General features: G+C 40.8%; 1 protein-coding gene and 1 long non-coding RNA gene across 2 annotated transcripts; both read left to right on the top strand.

Moving 5' to 3' along the window:
• Positions 1 to 12718: 12718 nt before the first annotated feature.
• On the top strand, positions 12719 to 18943 carry LOC134206591 (uncharacterized). Its single transcript, XM_062682314.1, has one exon. It carries the CDS (start codon positions 12719 to 12721, stop codon positions 18941 to 18943), a length of 6225 nt encoding a protein of 2074 aa, XP_062538298.1.
• A 106-nt stretch (positions 18944 to 19049) lies between these two features.
• Positions 19050 to 19538, top strand: LOC134206798 (uncharacterized). The gene is made up of 3 exons (XR_009978316.1): positions 19050 to 19171; positions 19266 to 19337; positions 19392 to 19538. It is a non-coding gene; the product is annotated as an uncharacterized LOC134206798 (long non-coding RNA).
• Positions 19539 to 20829: the final 1291 nt, after the last annotated feature.

The raw sequence follows: 20829 nt of genomic DNA, 5'->3' as shown, positions 1-20829 counted from the left end.
AACATATCAAGTATCCTTCGAAAAAATCTACGAAACCGCAATGAACGCATTACCGCTGACTTAACAAGACTTTTCAACGGTCAGCTGAATGATTCAACTTAGCATAATTTAAGCGACTCGAGATTTGGCGAAAATCCCACCGTTTGTCACGGTTTTATTCCTTGCGCGATTTATTTCCAGGTGATATATATTCATTCATACAATCTTCCGTCTCTCGAGCTTAAGCATTTTTGCATTGAATGCTAGAATTCGCGGAAAAGCAGAAACTAGTTAGCATCCACTCGAGCGCGCACAATGATAGGCTAATGATCTTCGCCATAATAAAGTAGTAATGAAAGAAAATTGTTTGAAACATCAATGACGAAACATTAACCTATCATCAAATGTTTTGTATAATTAGATTATTTTAGTACTAATAAAAAAACATTTAAGCCTCATAAAAATAATAAATCAAGCAATCGACATATTAAAGAAATACTTGCTTTACATTAGTTTGTTTAACTGCAGTTTGAACTGCATGATTATTTTATTGCAGGTTCTAAACATTTTTATGGAGTATGTCTACGTTTTTTACGCCATGTGTACTTTATGTGTAGGAAATAGTAAATAAGTATAAGTTGACCTTCCTCCTGGTCAGCATCTGGGAAGAACCAACGCCACACGATCGGCCCAGAAGTTGGCAAACACAGAGAGTGCAAATGCGCACACATTTCATCGTAATTAAAATTCTATCGGCTATTGTTCTCTTAATTACCACCGGCGGCGACGGTCCACGAAGCATAAGGTAGCGCTGCCCAGAACACGACCACTGGGTCGCTGACGGCACGGCGCGACTGTCCATCCGAAGCAGGAAGTACCGTTTTACCAAAGATCACGGAATTCTATTTGGTGACGCTCCCACACACCCGTTTGTTTAAAATATAACTGCTGCGAGTCGCCGCTTGCCCTAAGCCTCCTAGAAGAAAGAACAGTTTTATCATTTCTTTAATTACTTGTAATTTATATTCATTTGTTCTGTTTAGGTTTCTGCAGCTTACACCTAAATGTGTGTTAGATTAACTTCCAGCTTTTATCAACGGGAAAATGTGTGGCCAGGACAATACCGAAGACCGTTGTATTCGAGTCCCGCGTCTCGAAATATTTTGAAACTGCAATTTTCAGATATTTACTAGTTGTGATTTCCCAGAATAAAATTTAGTAACAATCATAATGCTCACAGGTTCCGAAAGTGTTCAATGACATATTAAGAGCATGTGGTTATAAAACATTGATTTTGGTGTTTAACATTACTTCCATTCTGGTTTCCAGTGCTATTTTGCTAATCAAACAAAAATGTAAACTAAACAGACCCACCTACCAATGTACCATTTATCCACGAACATATGAGGGCGGAACGCATGCTCCCAGTAATGTTCCAATTCACACGTGTGAGCTGGTGGACTCATTCGACAGTGTGTAGGTACGTAATCAGCAACTTCACCAGGAGAATCAACATCATAATCATGCTGGAACATCATCAACTGAATGTTTACTCTTGTTCACTCCACTGAGGTACCATAATTAGAGATCGTTGTTACCCCTTACAGTTGAGCTTACAATTGGTTTCAATTTCGCCTGACGATACGAATTTGTTGGGTGAGAAAATGATCGAGTCTGAGTAGGGCTCAACCAAAGTAGAACAAAGAATACTTTTTCGAATAATATTGTAATTTATGAGTCCTATAATTCACACCAAGGTCTTTTACTACGCTGTTTGGTTTTGGTCAGCTATGATCGCAACTGCGATTAAATATTATGCCCCTCGAGCCCAATGAATTTGATTGGTTGAGGTTTGAAAGTCGCAATAAAATTAGATTGAAGCTTCATTTTAATGCAAGGAGATAATCAAAGAAGTAGGAAGAAGAAATAAGAAAGAAGAAAATAGGAAGAAGGATGGTGAAATAAGAACAAAGAAAGAATGAAAAAAGGAAGAAAACAAGAAAGGTGAAATAAGAAAGAAGGAAAAAAGTAAGAAGGAAGATGGAAATAAAAACAGAAGGAAGAAAGGAGAAAAAAGAAGGAAGAAGGAACAAGGAACAAGGAAGAAGGAAGAAAGAAGAAAGAAGAGGAAGAAGAAAGAAGGAAGGAGGAAGAAGAAAGAAGGAAGAAGAGAAAAGGCAAGAGGAAGAAGGAAAAAGGCAAAAGGAAGAAGGAAAGACGATGAAAAATACGAAGATTGAAAAAAGAAGGAAGGAAGAAGAAGGAATAAGGCAGGGGAAGAAAGAAGGAGTGAGAAAGAAGAATGGAGGAGGAAGAAGGAACAAGAAATTAAAAAAGAAATAAGAAAGAAAAAAAAAGATAGAAGGCAGCAGGAAGGAGGGAAAATACTAAGCCGAAGGAAGAAACAAGAAGGGAGAAGGACGAAAAAAGAAGGAAGAAGTTCTCTTTTCTCCGTTCTCAGTTCACTTTTCTATTCCCAGATTAACTTCTTATTTTTCACTTCTCACTTCTTACTTCTCATTACTCACTTCTAATTTCTCACTCTTCACTGATCGTAACCTGAGGTAAAATTTTGTAGCTATCTGGCCAAACGGCATTCGACCAAACGTGGGTCGGCAAAATGGCGTTCGGCCAAACGGTATTCGGCCAAATGGCCTGACACCGGTTAAACAAAGCAGCAACCATTGTATTTTCTTGAGGGTGGAGTTGTTGTTGATCCAACGTGTTTCAGCGTTGGTACGCTACATTATATTTGGCAATGATTACAAATCCGAAAAGATATTTGTTGTATTTATTATTTTGTTTCCCACACCCTTGACCCAGGCCACTCGAAAAGCACTACGACATATTTTTTAAATTTATAACGCCCTGATTGTTCTCCATTCTGACAAGGCAGAATATGTAACAGTAGGCATTTCGGGCTGCTTTAAAAATGCTAATGTAGAACATGCAAATATTCTTGTAATTAACATTTTTGTAATTAAACAGCAAGAAATAGTTTTGACCACGATTCGACTATGTGCGCTGTTTTGTTTTGGTCAGCTATGATCTCAGCTGCGATGAAATATTTAGTCTGAAAGTCGCACACTTGAAGGAGTGTCAGTATGTTTGACCAACGATAAAAGACTAAGCGATTATTTCGCTTTTTTGAGCAGGAGAAGCCTGACTGACCTCATTTAACCTCATTAATTAAAGCCACGAAACAATTTTATTAGCGCCATGAAGCAATCTTATTAGATTAAAAGAAAAAGTAAGAAGGAAGAAGAAATAAGAAAGAAGGATGATGGAAGAAAGACAAAGAAAGAAGGAAAAAAGGGAAGAAGATATAAGAAAGAAAGAAAAAAGGAAGGAGGACGAAGAAAGAAGGAAAAAAGAAAAAAGGCAGAAGAAAAAAGGAAAACAGAAGAAGGAAGAAGAAGGAAAGAAAGAGAAAAGAAGGCGGAAGACAGAAAAAAGGACGTAGGAAATAGGAAGAAGTAAGGAAAAAGAAAGGGAAAGGTGAAGGAAGAAGGATAAAGGAAAAATGAACAAGAAAGAAAGAAGTAGGAAGAAGGAAGCAAAAGCATGGAATAAGGAAGAAATAAATAGGATAAAAAAGAAGAAAGAAAGAAGATGGAAGATGGACGAAGGAATAAGGAAGAAGGAAGAATGATGAAGGAAGAAGGAAGATAGAAAAAGGAAAAAAAAAAAGAAAAAAATAAGGAGGAAGAAAGAAAGAAGAATGAAGGAAAAAGAATGAAGGAAAGAGCAAGAAGGAAGAAGGAAGAAAGAAAAAAAAAGTAGAAATAATGAATAAGAATTAAATAAGAAAGGAGAAGTAAGAAAAAAGAGGAAGAAGGAAGTGCAAAGATGGAATAAGGAAGAAAGAAATATGAAGAAGGAAGAAGAATGGAAAAAGAAAGAAGAGAAAAGAAGGAAGATCGAGGAATAAACAAGGAAAAAGGAAGACGGATGAAGGAAGATGGAACAAGGAACAAGGAAGGAGGATGAAGAAAAGGGAAAGAAGGAAGAAAGAAGAAGGAAGAAGGAAGATGGAAGAAGGAAGAAGCAAGAAGGAAGAAGGAAGAAGGAAGAAGGAAGAAGGAAGAAAGAAGAAGGAAGAAGGAGGTAGGAAAAAGGAGGAAGGAAGAAGGAAGAATAAAGATGGAAGAAGGAAAAATGAAGAGAGAAGGAGGAAGAAGAAAGAAAGAAAGAAGGAAAGAGGAAGAAGGAATAATGAATAAGGAATGAGGAAGAAGAAGGATGAAAGAAGGGTGAAGAAGAAAGAAGAAGGAAGAAGAAAGAAGGAAAGAGGAAGAAGGAAAAATTAAGAAGGAAGAAGGAATGAGGAAGCAGGAAGAGGGAAGAAGGGTGAAGAAGAAAGAAGTAAAAACAAAGAAGGAAGAATGAAGAAGGAAGAAAGAAGAAGATAGAAAAAGAAGAAGACTGAATAAAGAAGGAAGCAGTATAAAGGAAGAAGGAAAAAGGAAGAAGGAAGAAGGAAACGGAGGAAGGAAAAAGGAAAAGGAATAAGGAAGAAGTAAAGAGGAAGAAGAAATAAGGATGAAGGAATATAGAAGAAAATATAAAAAAGGTGAAAAATAGAAGAAGGATGAATGAAGAAAAAGGAAAGAAGAAGAAATGAGGAATAAAGAAGGAATAAAAAATGTGGAAGAAGAAAGAAAGAAGAAGAAATAAGGAAGAAGAAAAAGTGATGAAGGAGACCGCATCGTGCTTTCGTGCTGTGCGGTTCTTTCTCTCTTTGCGAAAGGAAGTTTTTAATACTACCCGAAGCTATTTTAATTTCAACGGTGCTTCTTAGCGCTATTTGTACCCACTGATCCCGTTACGATCTTTGCAAGGACCCGTGCCTTCGTTTTACGTTGGACCCGTTTGCGGAAGTAAAATTCCGACAAGCGGTGGTAATCCTGCAGGGACACCGTTCTGGGAAAAAACCTCTTAGAAGGTCACGTCTCCACGCTCAGCAATGAGCATTAATAAAAACAAGAGGAAGGGGGGGGTCTCTGAATTCTCCACTTCCTTCAAAGAAACAAGGTTTCAAGACCGTCCTGCCCAAGCGCGGAAAAAATAGAAAGAAGCTGGAGAATTCAGATATTCCTTCTAACTCTAATATCGGAAATAATTCTTCTCCAATCGAACTGAGCAATCAGTTCGATTTGATTAATGATGAAATTGAGCAAATCGAATATACCTCTAGCCCAGGTGATTCGATTCATGCGAAAAAGAAAAGGATTCCGCCAATTGTGGTATCTGTTGCCGAGTTTTCTGGCTTCCGGAATGAGATTTTGAGTAACCTTCAGGGGATCAAGGTTTCATTTCAGATTGCTAGGAAGGGTGACTGCCGCGTTTTGCCGGGATCCTTTGACGATCGCAAACGTTTTCTTCAGTATTTAACTGAGAAGCGTCATAAATTCTTCACATACGACGACAAAACTGAGCGATTGTTCAAAGTCGTCTTGAAAGGTCTCCCCAGTGATGATAAATCACTGGATGAGATTAAAATTGAAATTTCTCAACTACTTGGATTTTCACCAGTCCAAGTAATTAAGATGAAAAAGAAATCCCACACTGGTACTTCCCAGAGGGGCATTTCTCAAGAATTTTATTTAGTTCATTTTAACAAAAGTGAACTAAATAATATGAAAAGTTTGGAAAAGGCCTGTATTATGTCCCATGTCCGTGTTACATGGGAACATTTCCGCAGGCCTGGGGGAAATTTCCAAAACCCCACCCAGTGCCGTAAGTGCCAAAAGTGGGGTCATGGAACCAAACATTGTCACATGGATGCTAAATGCATGATTTGTGGTGGAACCTCTCACACCGAGGACGCATGTCCTGTGCTGTGAGAGAAGATTCCAATAAATTTAAGTGCGCAAATTGTGGGGGCAATCATAAATCCAATTTCTGGGAATGCCCTTCACGCAAAAAAGTTTTGAATTCCCGTGCAAAATTGATGACGGGAAATTCCAATCGGATCCCAGATTCGACGAGTAGAAATTTTTCAAACGCTCAAATTTCGAAACCAGTTACCGGTCGAGCAATTCATACCCACCACAATTCACAAACAAATTTTGCCGCTCGTCAACGGGTAGCAAGCACTTCAGTACATTCCAATTTTTCGAATGTACCTACGTATGCAAACATCGCTGCTGGTAGACAAAATTTCTCTTCTCAAAATGAGGTTTATATCCATGTCCCAACGGAAAATAACGGACATGTTGCCGATTCAGGTAGCATGACTGCTTCCGATTTTGATTTTTTAACTGAACAATTGCATCACATGATTGATGCAATGTTCAAAGCAAATACCATACCAGAAGCTGTCCAGGTTGGTATAAAGTACACACAAAAAATTGTTATCGGACTCCGTTTTAATGGATCTAAATAATTGTGTGAAAGTTCTAAATTGGAATGCCCGCTTTCTAAAGGGTAAGGAAGATGAATTATTCAACTTCCTAACAGTTCATAATGTGCATATTGCCATTATAACAGAAACTTATTTAAAGCCCGGACTCTCCATTAAAAGAGATCCAAATTATTTTATCTACAGAAATGATCGTCTTGACAGCGCCTGTGGTGGGGTCGCCATTGTCATTAATAGACGTATCAAACATAAATTATTTTCTTCGTTTGAAACCAAAGTTTTTGAAACCTTGGGAGTTTCTGTTGAAACAAATTTTGGTCAATTTTCCTTCATTGCAGCCTATTTGCCTTTTCAATGCAATGGGCAGCAAAAGAATTTGTTGAAAGCTGATCTTCAAATTCTGACTCGCAACAAATCAAAATTCTTCGTAATTTACAATGTTATGGAAACTCATATGTGAATATGTACGTTATGTGGAAGATATTGATTTGAAAAATGTATTGGAGGTAACCACTTTCCCTTCGATGGGACTCGAACCCATGACCCTACAGTATGGGTTCGAGTCCCATCGAAGGGTTCGAGTCCCATCGAAGGGAAAGTGGTTACCTCCAATACATTTTTCAAATCAATATCTTCCACATAACGTACATATTCACATATGAGTTTCCATAAGATTTTAAATTAACGTCCAAGTCGGGTGGTTTAATCCCCGGAAATAGGCAATTAACTTTGATTGAACTTCTTCGTAATTGGTGACTTCAATGCCAAACACCGTTCATGGAATAATGCTCAAAGCAATTCCAACGGGAAAATTTTATTTGAAGATTGTTCTGCGGGATATTATACTATTCAATATCCCAATGGCCCAACTTGTTTTTCATCCACTCGAAATCCTTCGACAATTGATTTGGTTTTAACGGATTCAAGTCAGCTGTGTGGCCAATTGGTAACTCATGCTGACTTTGACTCTGATCACCTTCCTGTGACATTTTAAATCTCACAAGAAGCCATTTATAATCCAATCAGCTCTACTTTCAATTATCATAGGGCTGATTGGGATTTATATAAAACGTATATCGATAGGAATTTTGATGTTGATATTCCTCTCGATACCAAAAGTGATATTGATAATGCTCTCGTATCTTTGACAAATTTAATTGTCGAAGCCAGAGGCATTGCAATTCCTAAATGTGAAATTAAATTCAACTCCATTATTATTGACGACGATCTTCAGCTACTGATCCGTCTTAAAAATGTGAGGCGAAGGCAATACCAAAGAACTCGCGATCCCGCGTTGAAAGTTATTTGGCGAGATTTGCAAAATGAAATTAAAAAACGTTTCGCTATTCTGAGAAATACCAACTTTGAGAATAATGTCTCGAAGTTGGATCCCAGTTCGAAACCCTTTTGGAAAATAACGAAAATTCTTAAAAAAACCTCAAAAGCCAATTCCAGCGCTTAAAGAGGGAAATAAAATTTTATTAACAAATGGCAGAGCTCTTTATCCTTTTTGGTTAATTTATTTAACAAATGTTTTCAATTGGCATACTTCCCAGATAAATGGAAAAATGCCAAAGTTGTTCCAATTTTGAAGCCGGACAAAAATCCAGCTGAGGCTACTAGTTATCGCCCAATCAGTTTGCTTTCTTCAATAAGCAAACTGTTTGAAAAGATTATTTTAAATAGAATGATGGTTCATATTAATGACAATTCTATTTTTGCTGATGAGCAATTCGGTTTTCGCCATGGGCATTCAACCACCCATCAGTTATTAAGAGTAACGAATTTAATTCGGCTCAACAAATCTGAAGGATATTCGACTGGAGTTGCTCTTCTTGATATAGAGAAAGCATTTGACAGTGTTTGGCATGAAGGTTTGATTGTAAAATTGATGAATTTTAATTTTCCTCTGTACATCATTAAACTGATCCAAAATTATTTATCAGATCGCTCACTGCAGGTAAACTATCAGAATTCTAAATCTGATAGATTACCTGTAAGGGCTGGTGTCCCCCAAGGCAGCATACTGGGGCCCATATTGTATAACATTTTTACTTCTGACTTACCTGGTTTACCACCAGGGTGTCAAAAATCTTTGTTTGCAGATGACACGGGTCTCTCAGCTAAAGGGCGTAGCCTTCGTGTCATTTGTAGTAGATTGCAAAAAAGTTTGGATATTTTCTCCACTTACTTGCAAAAATGAAGTGAAGTCAATGTTGGTCCAATGTGTTTGCTACATTATATTTGGCGATGATTACAATTTGAGAGGCAATAATAAAATGGAAAAAAGTTCCTTACAAATCCGAAAAGATATTAGTTGTATATATTTTTTGTTTCCCACACCCTTGATCCAGGCCACTCGAAAGGCACTACGACATATTTTTTTTATGTTTATAACGCTCTGATTGTTCTATACTCTGTCAAGGTAGGTAGGCATTATGGGCTGCTTTTTAAATCCTATTGTAAAACTTGCACATATTCTTGTTATTGAGTCGGTCAATGAGAACCAGAAATCTTGATTTTCATTGATTTTTTTTTTTATTTTGTTACCAAAATTACCATAATTCGACAATGAAATCTCGTGTGGATTAGGAAAGCATCTTTCCCGCTTCTGCCATCATCAGCCAACCCACTGATGTGTGAAATCGCGAATTGGATGATGGAGCAAAAACCGGCACTGCGATGGTCGAGAATGCAATTCGCCTCGGCCCAGTAATTTGAATAACTCCTTTATGAGACCAATTATGAACCAATATACTCCAGGGAACTGCACTGCGCCGGGGTAACGAGGGGAACAAATACAGCGTCCAGGAATGCTACACTTATAAATATGCCAGGCTAAGCAGCTCATTTCGTTCCAAAAGGTAGATTGGAATTTATGCTATTTAACAGTATGTATTGGTCTTTCAATTGAGAATGTATCGCCAGAAGAGAAGTGATGTGCGCAATTGGATAGGGAAATATCGGTTAGCAGGTTTTCTGGAGCTGTTCCCCTTCCGCGGCATAAACACTCGAGTGCTTTCAGCAATGGTTCAAATGCACTAAACTAAAGTGGGTTTCCGATTCGTTGTGGGTGAGTTATATTATTTATAGGCTTGTCATCCATGCGGTTAGCTGTATATGAGTAGATTTTGCGGGTAGAAAGTACGGAACGGGGCGATTGTTAAGATTATGAGTATACGGGCGAAATGAGCATCAACTATTAGGAGTGTGAATGTCTCCAAACATTCAAACGATGTTTTCATCGTTTACTTTTGTGCATGAGACACGATGTTTCGATTAAACAAGACAAAGGTGATGCGATGATAGCTTGTGGACAACCAGTAAGTCAAACACCCGCTTCAATCTTCCCGTACGGGATAGAGATTATGATCAGCGATGCACGTCAATTGTTTGGGGTCAGACCAAACCCCACGGAAATTCCGGGCGATAGTCCGACGAGTGCGATTTTGCTACATATGCAACATTCGAATGCAGATATTGTGCTTACGTTGCTCACCAAAGATCTTACCGTCCCTCAACTCAGTCCGGCTAAATAAACAGTTAGTGGGTTGCGCCTCTCGAAGATGTGTGTCTTCGCCTAGTTTCCCTGTATACGAAAATGCCTCCCTGGAACCAAACTCCTTGAAACACACCGGAGTGAGCCATTATAATGAATGACTGCTCGCCTCTGCCGTGGCAAATATTTGTGGTGTGTGCAAGATTGTTCAAAGCCAGCATCGTTTCTGCAGGTTCGCCACGATTATGCTTATATGTGGGAAGGAGGCTGCCGGCCGAACGACCTGTTGTGCCATAATATGTGTGTCTGCCGTGTATAATGTGTACTTTACATTGTTACTTTACTATTTGCCCGCATGTTTTTCGTGGAAAATTTACATCACGCTTCTTAATTGCTCTCCGAGGCGAATTGACGGACGGCCCCTCACTGCATTTTCAGCACTACCCCCAGCCAGCATGCGGTGGGTGGTCGGGAAGGAAGTCAGCATCCAGCCGCTCTAATCGTGAGGAGATTCCATTCACGGAGTCTTGGATGCGGCACCGTACGATATATAGGCCGATCAAGATTCCAGCTGGAACAGTACCCTACATTCTGGCAGCTTCATCGTGGATGCTCCAATCTGTTACACAGCTGACTCCATTACCACGGAGATTAAGATTCATTTTACTTTTAGTATAGCATATCTTCACGCATGTTTTACGGGCAGCGGGCTACTGATCTTGGTACAGGTCGTTTGTTGAAATAGTGTTATTTGATAAGATTTAGTTTGAAGAACAAATTATGATCAACAGTTACACGTAGATCAAACATGCAGTGGGAATTTTTTTAAATATATTTCACGCTTAAAAAATTGGAAATATACGGAAATCAATTAAGTCTTTTCAGCTATGAGCTAAGCATACTATATGTAGAGAAAATCGTTTTTCATGAACAAAAAGAGTTTCGAATTGCCAGGTTATGTTTTTTTGTACATATTATGCAAACTAGTGTTATAGCAATATCGGAGCAAATAGTCTTTCCTAACAAAATAATAAATTTTGGCTAGTGGCAAAAAATGGGGTAGCGACTTAAGACAATTACCTAACATAATGAATATAGCACTGCAGATGAAGCTTTTTACAGTACAAGTGGAGAAAGCAAATGCACTTTTGAAGAAGGTGTTTGAAGAAGCGTAAGAAAAAAAGGAAGAAGATAATGCGAGATAAATTGTAAATTGCGGAGAAATAAATCATCAAGAAATAAGTTTTAGTAAATCTTTCACAAATCTAATCGATCCAAGTAGTGGAGAAGGTCGGGATCGCCATAAAACAGCGAGAAAGCGCTATCTTAGGTCACCAAATGAAAACACTCTATACCAATATTTCTAACTAAGAATATTATTTTACAAATAACTATTGTTAACTATTATCAGCTAAGGCTACTAATGTAATAACTAGGTCTACAAAATTAATTGACCACATACAATACATAAATAGATAAGAAAATTATTTTGAGCTTTTTAGTGGAATGTCTTCACTTGTCCTAAGACGAGTTTATACCATCCCATTGAATTCCACCACTTAATTGTATCTTGACAGATACGTATTTCGACCTCAACAGTAAGGCCGTCTTCAGTGTCTCGTACTTGACTCGACTTGGTCGAGTCGAGAAGTCGAGTCAAGTACGAGACACTGAAGACGGCCTTACTGTTGAGGTCGAAATACGTATCTGTCAAGATACAATTAAGTGGTGGAATTCAATGGGATGGTATAAACTCGTCTTAGGACAAACATAAATAGAATTAACGGGCTCTTTGATCTTTCCTCGCATGAAAGGAATTTGTGCTTTGTTTTGAAATTAAAATACATGCAAAAACAATGACTATGCCATAAATTAAACATATCTCTTCAAAAAACCGAGCTGTAAGTTATAATAAAAACAACATAGCAGCAGATTATAGCACTTTATCATGATCGTTAATGAAATAAAAATTGATGAAATTTTTATAGCATAACTTTCATCCTTTCGTCTGTCACGATGATTACTGAATATGATTAACGATTGAAGAGTTTTCGACAATTATGATTAATGAATTAAATGTTTGGAGTATGATTGACGATTGGCGATTACAGAAAATTAAATCGACCATACCTGCATCAGCCGAAAATGGAAACGGAGCCTTCTTGATGTACGGAATAAACGTAGTCCTGAAATCACGTCTGATCCTCACCTCCTGTGGATAAATTATAGCGCTAGACCCTTTACGAAAGCGCCTCAAGACTAAGGGAACGACGGCGCATTGTACGTTGGATAGACATCGAGAGTTGAAAGTAAACAACGTGGCTTCTACACATTATTGCTCCAAGCAAATTTATTATTTTGTACAATTAAACCTAAATTATAGTTAAAAGTTGCATTAGTGGATTTATAAAAAAGCCGTTGAAGGTAGAGTTAATTTAACCGAAAATGATAATTCTTTTGAATGTTAAATTTAGAATTTATACGAGACAGTTGAAGTAAAATGTATTTCTACTTTTAGTTCCTTATGAGGTTACAAGTTCTGCATAATAGCTGTATTTGGTTCTATAAGCTACAGAATAACCACCTAATGGTGAGTTAACAATGAATTCGTTAATACATGCTACTAAATGTTGTCAATTCTCAGATCAGATAACCTAAAATATTAGCTGATATCAGTAAACACTAAACCGTATACACCCATAGAAGAAAACTAATTTGTAAGTTTGCCTTTATTTTGATTATTATGCTACATGATCCATAATAAATCTATTTTTAGTCGAGTTTACGGACTAGCGCACCGAACTACGGAAAAGTTTTTCTCTACAATCTCGAAAATTAATATACGGTTCGAGTGATCTGGATCCCCTTGAGTTGAGATGGCGAGTATAAACCAAGGATGCAAAGCGTGCAACCGTCCAAACCATGCAGAGGATATGGTCGCGTGTGACGTTTGTGGTATGTGGTTTCATTTCACATGTGCAGGCGTGAGTGAATCAATTTGTGAAAAACCATGGCAGTGCGGCTATTGCTCCAGTCGAGCTCTCAGTGTAGATGGATCACGACAATCAGTGCATTCGAACAGCTCTAGTGCGCAGCTTCGACTGAGGCAACTCGAAGAGGCCAAAGCTTTGGATGACAAATTGCGGCTCCAACAAGCGGAGTGTGAGCGTGCCTATCTGGCCCAGAAACATCAGCTGGAAGCAGAAATAGTAGCAGCGAAATCAGTAGCAGGAAGTAAGCGGAGCGCAAAAAGCAACAAGAGTCATCGCAGTCATAGAACCCAAGTTCAGCTATGGGTAAACCAAACATTGGATACTCCAGAGAAGCCGGAGGACGGTCATGCGGCTGCCACCACATCTACTCCTATTTGTTCCAGCGGGAATGTGGGTTTAACTGTGCCCGTTGCACAATGCAACGTCATTCCACACACAGTGGTGACGTCAGTAACAGGATATAATAACTATCAGCAGCAAGCGTCGAGCCAACTGGTGCAAGAAGCGGGTTTGGCGAATGACATCCGGCAAATGCCCGTTTCTGAAATTCATGAAATAACACATTTCGATATGCCCCAATATTCAGCACAACAGCAAACCAACCGCCATCGTGGTCAGTGGGACCAACATTCATCAGGTCGTTCTGCGCAGAAACTCCAACCGACGGTTCAGTCAGGGATTGCGGAGTCATCTGTGTTCAGCAACCAACCTACGGTGGGTAGTTCAGCGCCTACACATGGCCAAATCGAGGGTGAATTTGCAGTGTCAAACGAGAATGTTCAGCAAACGCTAACGCATAAGCAGATCCCGTTGAATTTCAGTCGTAGCTTACCCACACAATCAGTTCAATTCGGCCCAGTTCAAGAACGATGGGCTCAAAGCGAAAACGCATATTTCACGAGTGGTCAACAGCAGGTACCACGAAACCGTTACCCTGGTACTACTTCGATTGACGTTCCCATACTTTCAAACTATGCTCCTCAGCCGACATACTGCACCGGATATCCTATTCCGAGTTCGTCTACTTTCGTACCGGTGTCCAGTAATCAGGTGGTTTTACCAAGAAGTCAAGCATCGCAAATACAGTTGGAACAGAATATGTATCATCTGCCCCCAACATCTGCACCTCAGTTCCCGATCAACAACCAAGTTTGCGGTACCGGCATGAGTAGCGTACTAACTACGCAGCAGCTTGCAGCACGACAGGTAGTATCTAGAGAACTACCGAAATTTGCTGGAGATCCTTTAGAGTGGCCTATGTTTATCAATGCTTTTGAATCCACTACAGCCATGTGTGGAATTCAGCCGGATGAAAATCTTGCTAGATTGCAGAAGAGCTTGATAGGAAGCGCTCGGGAGAAAGTGCAGAGTATTTTGACATTGCCAGCTGCGATTCCAGAAATCATCAATACTTTGCGAGATGAGTGCGGTAGACCAGAGCAATTGTTACATTGTTTACTGGTGAAAATAAGGAATGCTCCTTTACCCAACGCGAATAAGCTTGATACATTGATAAACTTTGGCAGAGAGGTAAAAAATCTTGTGACTTACGTTGAGGGAGCACAGCTTCAAAACCACTTGTCAAATCCAATGCTGTTGTCGGAGCTAGTTGGGAAGCTACCTCCTAGTCTTCGCCTGGACTGGGGACTCCATACACAAAAAATACCAGTATCATCGCTGAAAGCCTTTAGTGAGTATTTGGCATCCATAAAAACAGCAGCTTGCTCTGTCTGGCTGCCGGGAGAAACAAGCCAAATGGATGGAAGTATTCTAAGAGGTAAAAAGAAAGAAAAAGGTGGTTTCGTAAACGCCCATGCCATTGAAGACGAGAAGAAAGGTGTCGAGGTCCCGAAGAAACTAGAGGTAACAAGTTCTCCTAAACCATGTCATGCGTGCAGCAAAACAGATCACAGACTTCGAAATTGTTCGAAATTCGTGAGCTTCAGCCTGGATCAACGGAAGCGTCTAGTAGAGCAGTACAAATTGTGCAAGCAGTGCTTGGGAAGTCACGGAAAATGGCCATGTAGGTCGAAACAACAATGTGGAATCGACGGTTGCAGTGACTTGCATAGTAAACTACTACATTCTACGAAAGTAGCAAATGAGTCTCAAACTGCTGCTTCATCTGGCGTAATCTCAACGCATTGCCTCAATCGGTCCACAACGCTTTTTAAAATACTCCCTGTCGTACTCTACAATAAAGGAAAGAGCATCACCACTTTCGCCTTCCTGGATGATGGATCTGACCTCACGTTGCTAGAAGATTCTATCGCTGAAGAACTTGGTTTAAAAGGTGAAGTGATGCCATTGTGCTTACAGTGGACGGGGAATGTCACCAGAAAGGAAGTGACCTCACAACAAGTACGTTTGAATATTTGTGGTGTAAATGGAGGATCGAACTACACAATTACGGATGTTAGGACCGTTTCCAGTTTAGATCTGCCTCGACAAAATCTTCCCTATGACGACTTGTCCATAAAATATCCATACCTGCGAGGGATTCCCGTCAGCAGCTTCTCTGACGCCGCCCCTAGAATATTAATTGGGCTTGCTCATGCGAAGTTAACGGTGACAATGGACAAACGAGAACGACGGAGTGGCGAACCGATCGCTGCAAAGACACGGCTAGGGTGGACGATATTTGGCGGAGGTGGCAAAAAGATGCAGAGACCACATCGAGTAATGGTTCATACGTGTAGTTGTTCTACAGACACCGTATTACATGATATCGTGCAAGATTACTTTGCAGTGGAAGGCCTCGGAGTGACTGCAGCTCAACCTATGGAATCCACCGAAGACAAACGTGCTCGTCAAATTTTGCAGGAAACCACCAAACGTACTGAGTCAGGAAGATTCGAGTGTGGACTTCTGTGGAAAAACGACTTTGTAGAATTACCAAATAGTTACGCGATGGCTGAGCGACGGTTAATCTGCCTAGAAAAGCGACTCTCGAAAGATCAGGCTTTGAAAAAGAATGTAGAAAAACAGATTGATGAGTATCTCGCTCTCGGATATGCTCACAAGGCTACTGACTACGAGCTGTGCAACTCTGACTCACTTCGTGTTTGGTACCTACCACTCGGTATTGTACAAAATCCTCGCAAACCGGGAAAAGTCCGTCTCGTCTGGGACGCCGCGGCACGTGTTGGAGATGTATCGCTCAACTCCATGTTGCTTGTGGGGCCTGATCTGTTAACTCCTCTTTTGAAAGTGATGTGCGGTTTCCGGCAGCGACAATACGTGGCAGTTGGCGATGTACGACATATGTTCCATCAAATATTAGTGAGAACGCCCGATAAACAGGCTTTGCGCTTCTTGTTTCGATCAGATCCGAGTCATACTCCGACTGTCTACGTAATGGATGTAGTAATTTTCGGAGCATCATGTTCGCCATGTATCGCGCAACACGTCAAGAATCTTAATGCTAATGATTACAAGGAACATTATCCTGAAGCAGCAACGGCCGTAATCAACAATACATACGTCGATGATTTCCTAGACAGCAGAGATACCATCGATGAAACAATCCAGATTGTTGAAGAAGTGCGTCTAATCTGCAGCAAGGCCGGCTTTGAAATTAGGAACTGGCAGTCCAATTCTGATGAAGTTCTTCGACGGGTCGGGGTAGATACAAATGATGCTGCAAAGTGCTTTTCGGTGGATAAGTCAACAGTTACCGAACGTGTTCTTGGGATGACGTGGCTGCCTACGGAAGACATTTTTGTATTCAATGCACAGTTTCGAGAAGACCTCCTGCATTTGATATCCGGGGATGTAATACCTACTAAAAGACAAGTCCTTCGAATAGTTATGAGTCATTTCGACCCGCTCGGAGTCGTTGCCACATACACAGTCCACGGAAAAATATTAGTCCAAGATATTTGGAGATCAGGAATCAAATGGGATGATCCAATAAGTACAGCAGACTTTAAAAATTGGCAGCGCTGGGTTAAAGTTCTACCAAAGCTGTCGGAAGTGCGAGTATCGAGGTGTTATTTTCCAAACTATAATCCGATAAGCTATGCATTACTAGAAGTGCATGTTTTTGTCGATGCCAGCGAGTTGGCTTGCTGTGCAGCAGCATACTTCAGAATCATAGACAGAGGGCTGCCTCGCTGCACTCTAGTGGCGGCGAAAACAAAAGTAACTCCCCTTAAACCTCAATCAATCCCACGGAACGAGTTAAACGCGGCAGTCATTGGCGTGAGACTCTTGAAGAGTATCGAAGAGAACCATACAATACCGATTCAGAAAAGGTACATGTGGTCCGACTCGACTACTGTATTGTCCTGGCTGAGGGCCGATCCACGGAAGTATCGACCGTATGTAGCTTTTCGGGTTGGAGAAATCCTATCATTGACGACCGTTGACGAGTGGAACTACGTCCCATCAAGTAAAAACGTTGCGGACAAAGGAACCAAATGGGGAAACGGTCCCTGCTTGGAATCAACAAATCCATGGTTCACCGGGCCTCAATTCCTCAATAAAGCTGAGAACGCGTGGCCGATCCAGAAAATAGAGTTGCCAGAACCATGCGAGGAAGTGAGGTCAATACACCATCATGAAACCGTTCAGGATTATTCATTCGACTACATGAAATTTTCGAAGTGGGAAGACTTGCGGAAAAATATGGCTTACGTGTACCACTTCATAAACCGTTGTAGGTCGAAAGACAGAAACCCATCAATAGAGAGATCTGTCGTTTTAGAGCAGAAGGACTATGCAGCCGCTGAATCAAGTATATGGAGAATTGTCCAACGCGAAGAATACAGTGAAGATATAGAAATTCTAAAGAAGAATTCGAAGCTACCGAGGGAACAGAAGAAGCCACTGAAGAAAAGAAGCCCACTTGCACAGTTGTCACCGTTCATTGATGAAGAAGGCGTACTGCGAATGGACAGTCGACTGAAAAAAGCAACAGCATACTTCTCGTTCGACTTCATAAACCCAATCATCATTCCCAGAACCAATCACGTCACTGAATTGCTGATCCAGAGATATCATCAACGCTATGGTCATGCAAATATCAACACAGTCGTAAACGAACTGCGACAACGGTACCACGTGCCAAAAATACGTTTCCTGGTAAAGACAGTTGTTAAGCGATGCATGTGGTGCAGAGTTTATCGAGCAAAGCCAGATGCACCAAGAATGGCAGCACTTCCACATCCAAGGATTGTACCTTACGTTAGACCATTTACGTTCACGGGTTTGGATTATTTCGGGCCGTTAATCGTCAAGCGAGGCAGATGTAACGAAAAGCGTTGGGTAGCATTGTTTACTTGCCTCACGGTGCGCGCAGTGCATATTGAGGTAGTACACTCGTTGTCAACTGATTCATGCAAGAAGGCAATTAGGCGCTTTGTAGCACGACGTGGTACACCACAACAAATCTATAGCGATAATGGTACCAATTTTAGAGGAGCAGCACGTGAACTTGCAGAAGAAATTAAAGTAATAAATCGCAGAATTTCACCTTTTTTCACTAATGACGAGACGGAGTGGGTCTTCAACCCACCATCTGCGCCACATATGGGAGGCGTATGGGAGAGGAAAGTGCGATCTATAAAGGAAGCGTTTAAATCACTATCTCACAAGGATCGCCTCAATGATGAGGAACTTGTAACATTCATGACAGAAGCAGAAATGATCGTAAATTCTCATCCTCTTACGTTTGTACCAGTGGGAAGTCCAACGGAAGAAGCACTTACTCCAAACAATTTTATTGTGATGAGCTCAAGTGGCGCAAATACGTCAGCAAGAATCCCAGTAAACCGAGAAGTTTTCCTCAAGACTAATCAAAAGCTCATGCAGGACCTGCTTGACCAATTTTGGAAACGATGGGTTCAGGGTTATCTACCCACAATCGCTAGGCGAACCAAGTGGTTTAATGACGTTCGTCCACTACAAGAAGATGACCCAGTTATCATCGTGGATGAAGCAGTTCGGAGTGGATGGCTGCGAGGTCGAGTTGTCAAAGTCTATCCGGGGTCTGACGGTCAAGTACGAAAGGTAGATGTGCAGACTTCATCGGGAGTGCTCCAGAGGCCATCGATCAAGGTTGCTTTGCTAGATGTCCAAGGAAATGGTAAAGCCAATCTACGGTAAGGCATTACGGGTCGGGGTGTGGATAAATTATAGCGCTAGACCCTTTGCGAATGCGCCTCGAGACTAAGGGAACGACGGCGCATTGTACGTTGGATAGACATCGAGAGTTGAAAGTAAACAACGTGGCTTCTACACATTATTGCTCCAAGCAAATTTATTATTTTGTACAATTAAACCTAAATTATAGTTAAAAGTTGCATTAGTGGATTTATAAAAAAGCCGTTGAAGGTAGAGTTAATTTAACCGAAAATGATAATTCTTTTGAATGTTAAATTTAGAATTTATACGAGACAGTTGAAGTAAAATGTATTTCTACTTTTAGTTCCTTATGAGGTTACAAGTTCTGCATAATAGCTGTATTTGGTTCTATAAGCTACAGAATAACCACCTAATGGTGAGTTAACAATGAATTCGTTAATACATGCTACTAAATGTTGTCAATTCTCAGATCAGATAACCTAAAATATTAGCTGATATCAGTAAACACTAAACCGTATACACCCATAGAAGAAAACTAATTTGTAAGTTTGCCTTTATTTTGATTATTATGCTACATGATCCATAATAAATCTATTTTTAGTCGAGTTTACGGACTAGCGCACCGAACTACGGAAAAGTTTTTCTCTACACCTCCTCATCGACGAAATACATTGCGCGGATTCGTCGGCAGGAAAGAGTTGGACAATGGTTCAACATACACCGACTGGAAGATACCATGGTGAAACGGTCCTTTGTTGAAAAACTAGAGACGCGGGCTGCAGATATTCGGGAAGATGGCAGCGTGGAAGACTAATGGACTAATCAAGAATGCCTTCATCACAACCAGCGAAAATAATCTGGGCGAACTGCGCACCCATAGAAAACAATGGATCACTGATGGGACCTGGAGGAAGATGGAGGAGTGAAGAAAAGCCAAAGAGTGATCAAAAACCCGTCAACGATACTCGGCTCTGGCGAAGGAAGTGAATCGCTCTTGTCGACGGGACAAGCGAGTGTGGGCGGACTCTCTGGCCGACGAAGGAGAGAGAGCCGCAGCAACCGGGGACATTCGCCTCATTTACGATATCTCTCGACGCTTAAGCGGGCGAAGATGAATGCAACGATGGCTGTGAAAGACGCAAATGGTCAGTTATTGACCGACCCAACTGACCAGTTGAAATGCTGGTTCGAGCACTTCGAACAACTTTTTCAAGTGTCAGCCAGGGCACCACAGCCTCGGCATGATTTGCCTAGGATCCGACGTATAACACGCGTCGATACCGAAGCTCCATCACTGCTAGAGATTCAAACAGTCATCTAAAGCATGAAATCGAATAAAGCCCGAGGGGTCAATCGCATATCATCCGAGATGCTCAAAACTGACATCAATTACTCAATTACTGCATTGTTCATTTCGTAATATCTGGGACACCGCAATTTTCTCTGTCGACTGGATGCAAGTTATCGTAGTGAAGGTGTCCGAAAAGGTAACCTGATTGTAAGCGATAACTGGCGAGGCATTATGTTGCTGTGTACCGTTCTCAAAATTCTATGCAAAGTTATCCTAGCCCGGATTTAGGAGAAGATCGAAGCGACTCTCCGGCGGCAGTCGGAAGATCCTATGTAGACCATACTGACACCCTCACATTGACTACGAAAAAGCTTTCGACCGCCTCAATCACGAGAGTATGTGGGGCGCCCTGAGACGCAAGGGGGTTCCTGAGAAAATCATCGGCCTCATCGAGGCACAGTACGAGACCTTCTCGTGTAGAGTGCTGCACAATGGGGTCTTGTCCGACCCTATCCGGTTCGTACATGGTGTGAGGCAAGAATGTATTCTATCACCGCTACTGTTCCTCAGCGTAATCGACGAGATTCTGGTGCGGTGCGATTGTTCGTGAACCAAA

Source organism: Armigeres subalbatus, chromosome 1, assembly GCF_024139115.2.
Source record: "Armigeres subalbatus isolate Guangzhou_Male chromosome 1, GZ_Asu_2, whole genome shotgun sequence".
Lineage (NCBI taxonomy): Eukaryota > Metazoa > Arthropoda > Insecta > Diptera > Culicidae > Armigeres > Armigeres subalbatus.
The sequence above is the reverse complement of the archived record's forward strand: the minus strand, read 5'-3'. Positions and strand labels throughout refer to the sequence as shown.

What these genes read in the sequence shown, in the direction of transcription:
- LOC134206591 (XM_062682314.1), top strand. Translation starts at nt 12,719, where the DNA reads ATGGCGAGTATAAACCAAGGATGCAAAGCGTGCAACCGTCCAAACCAT.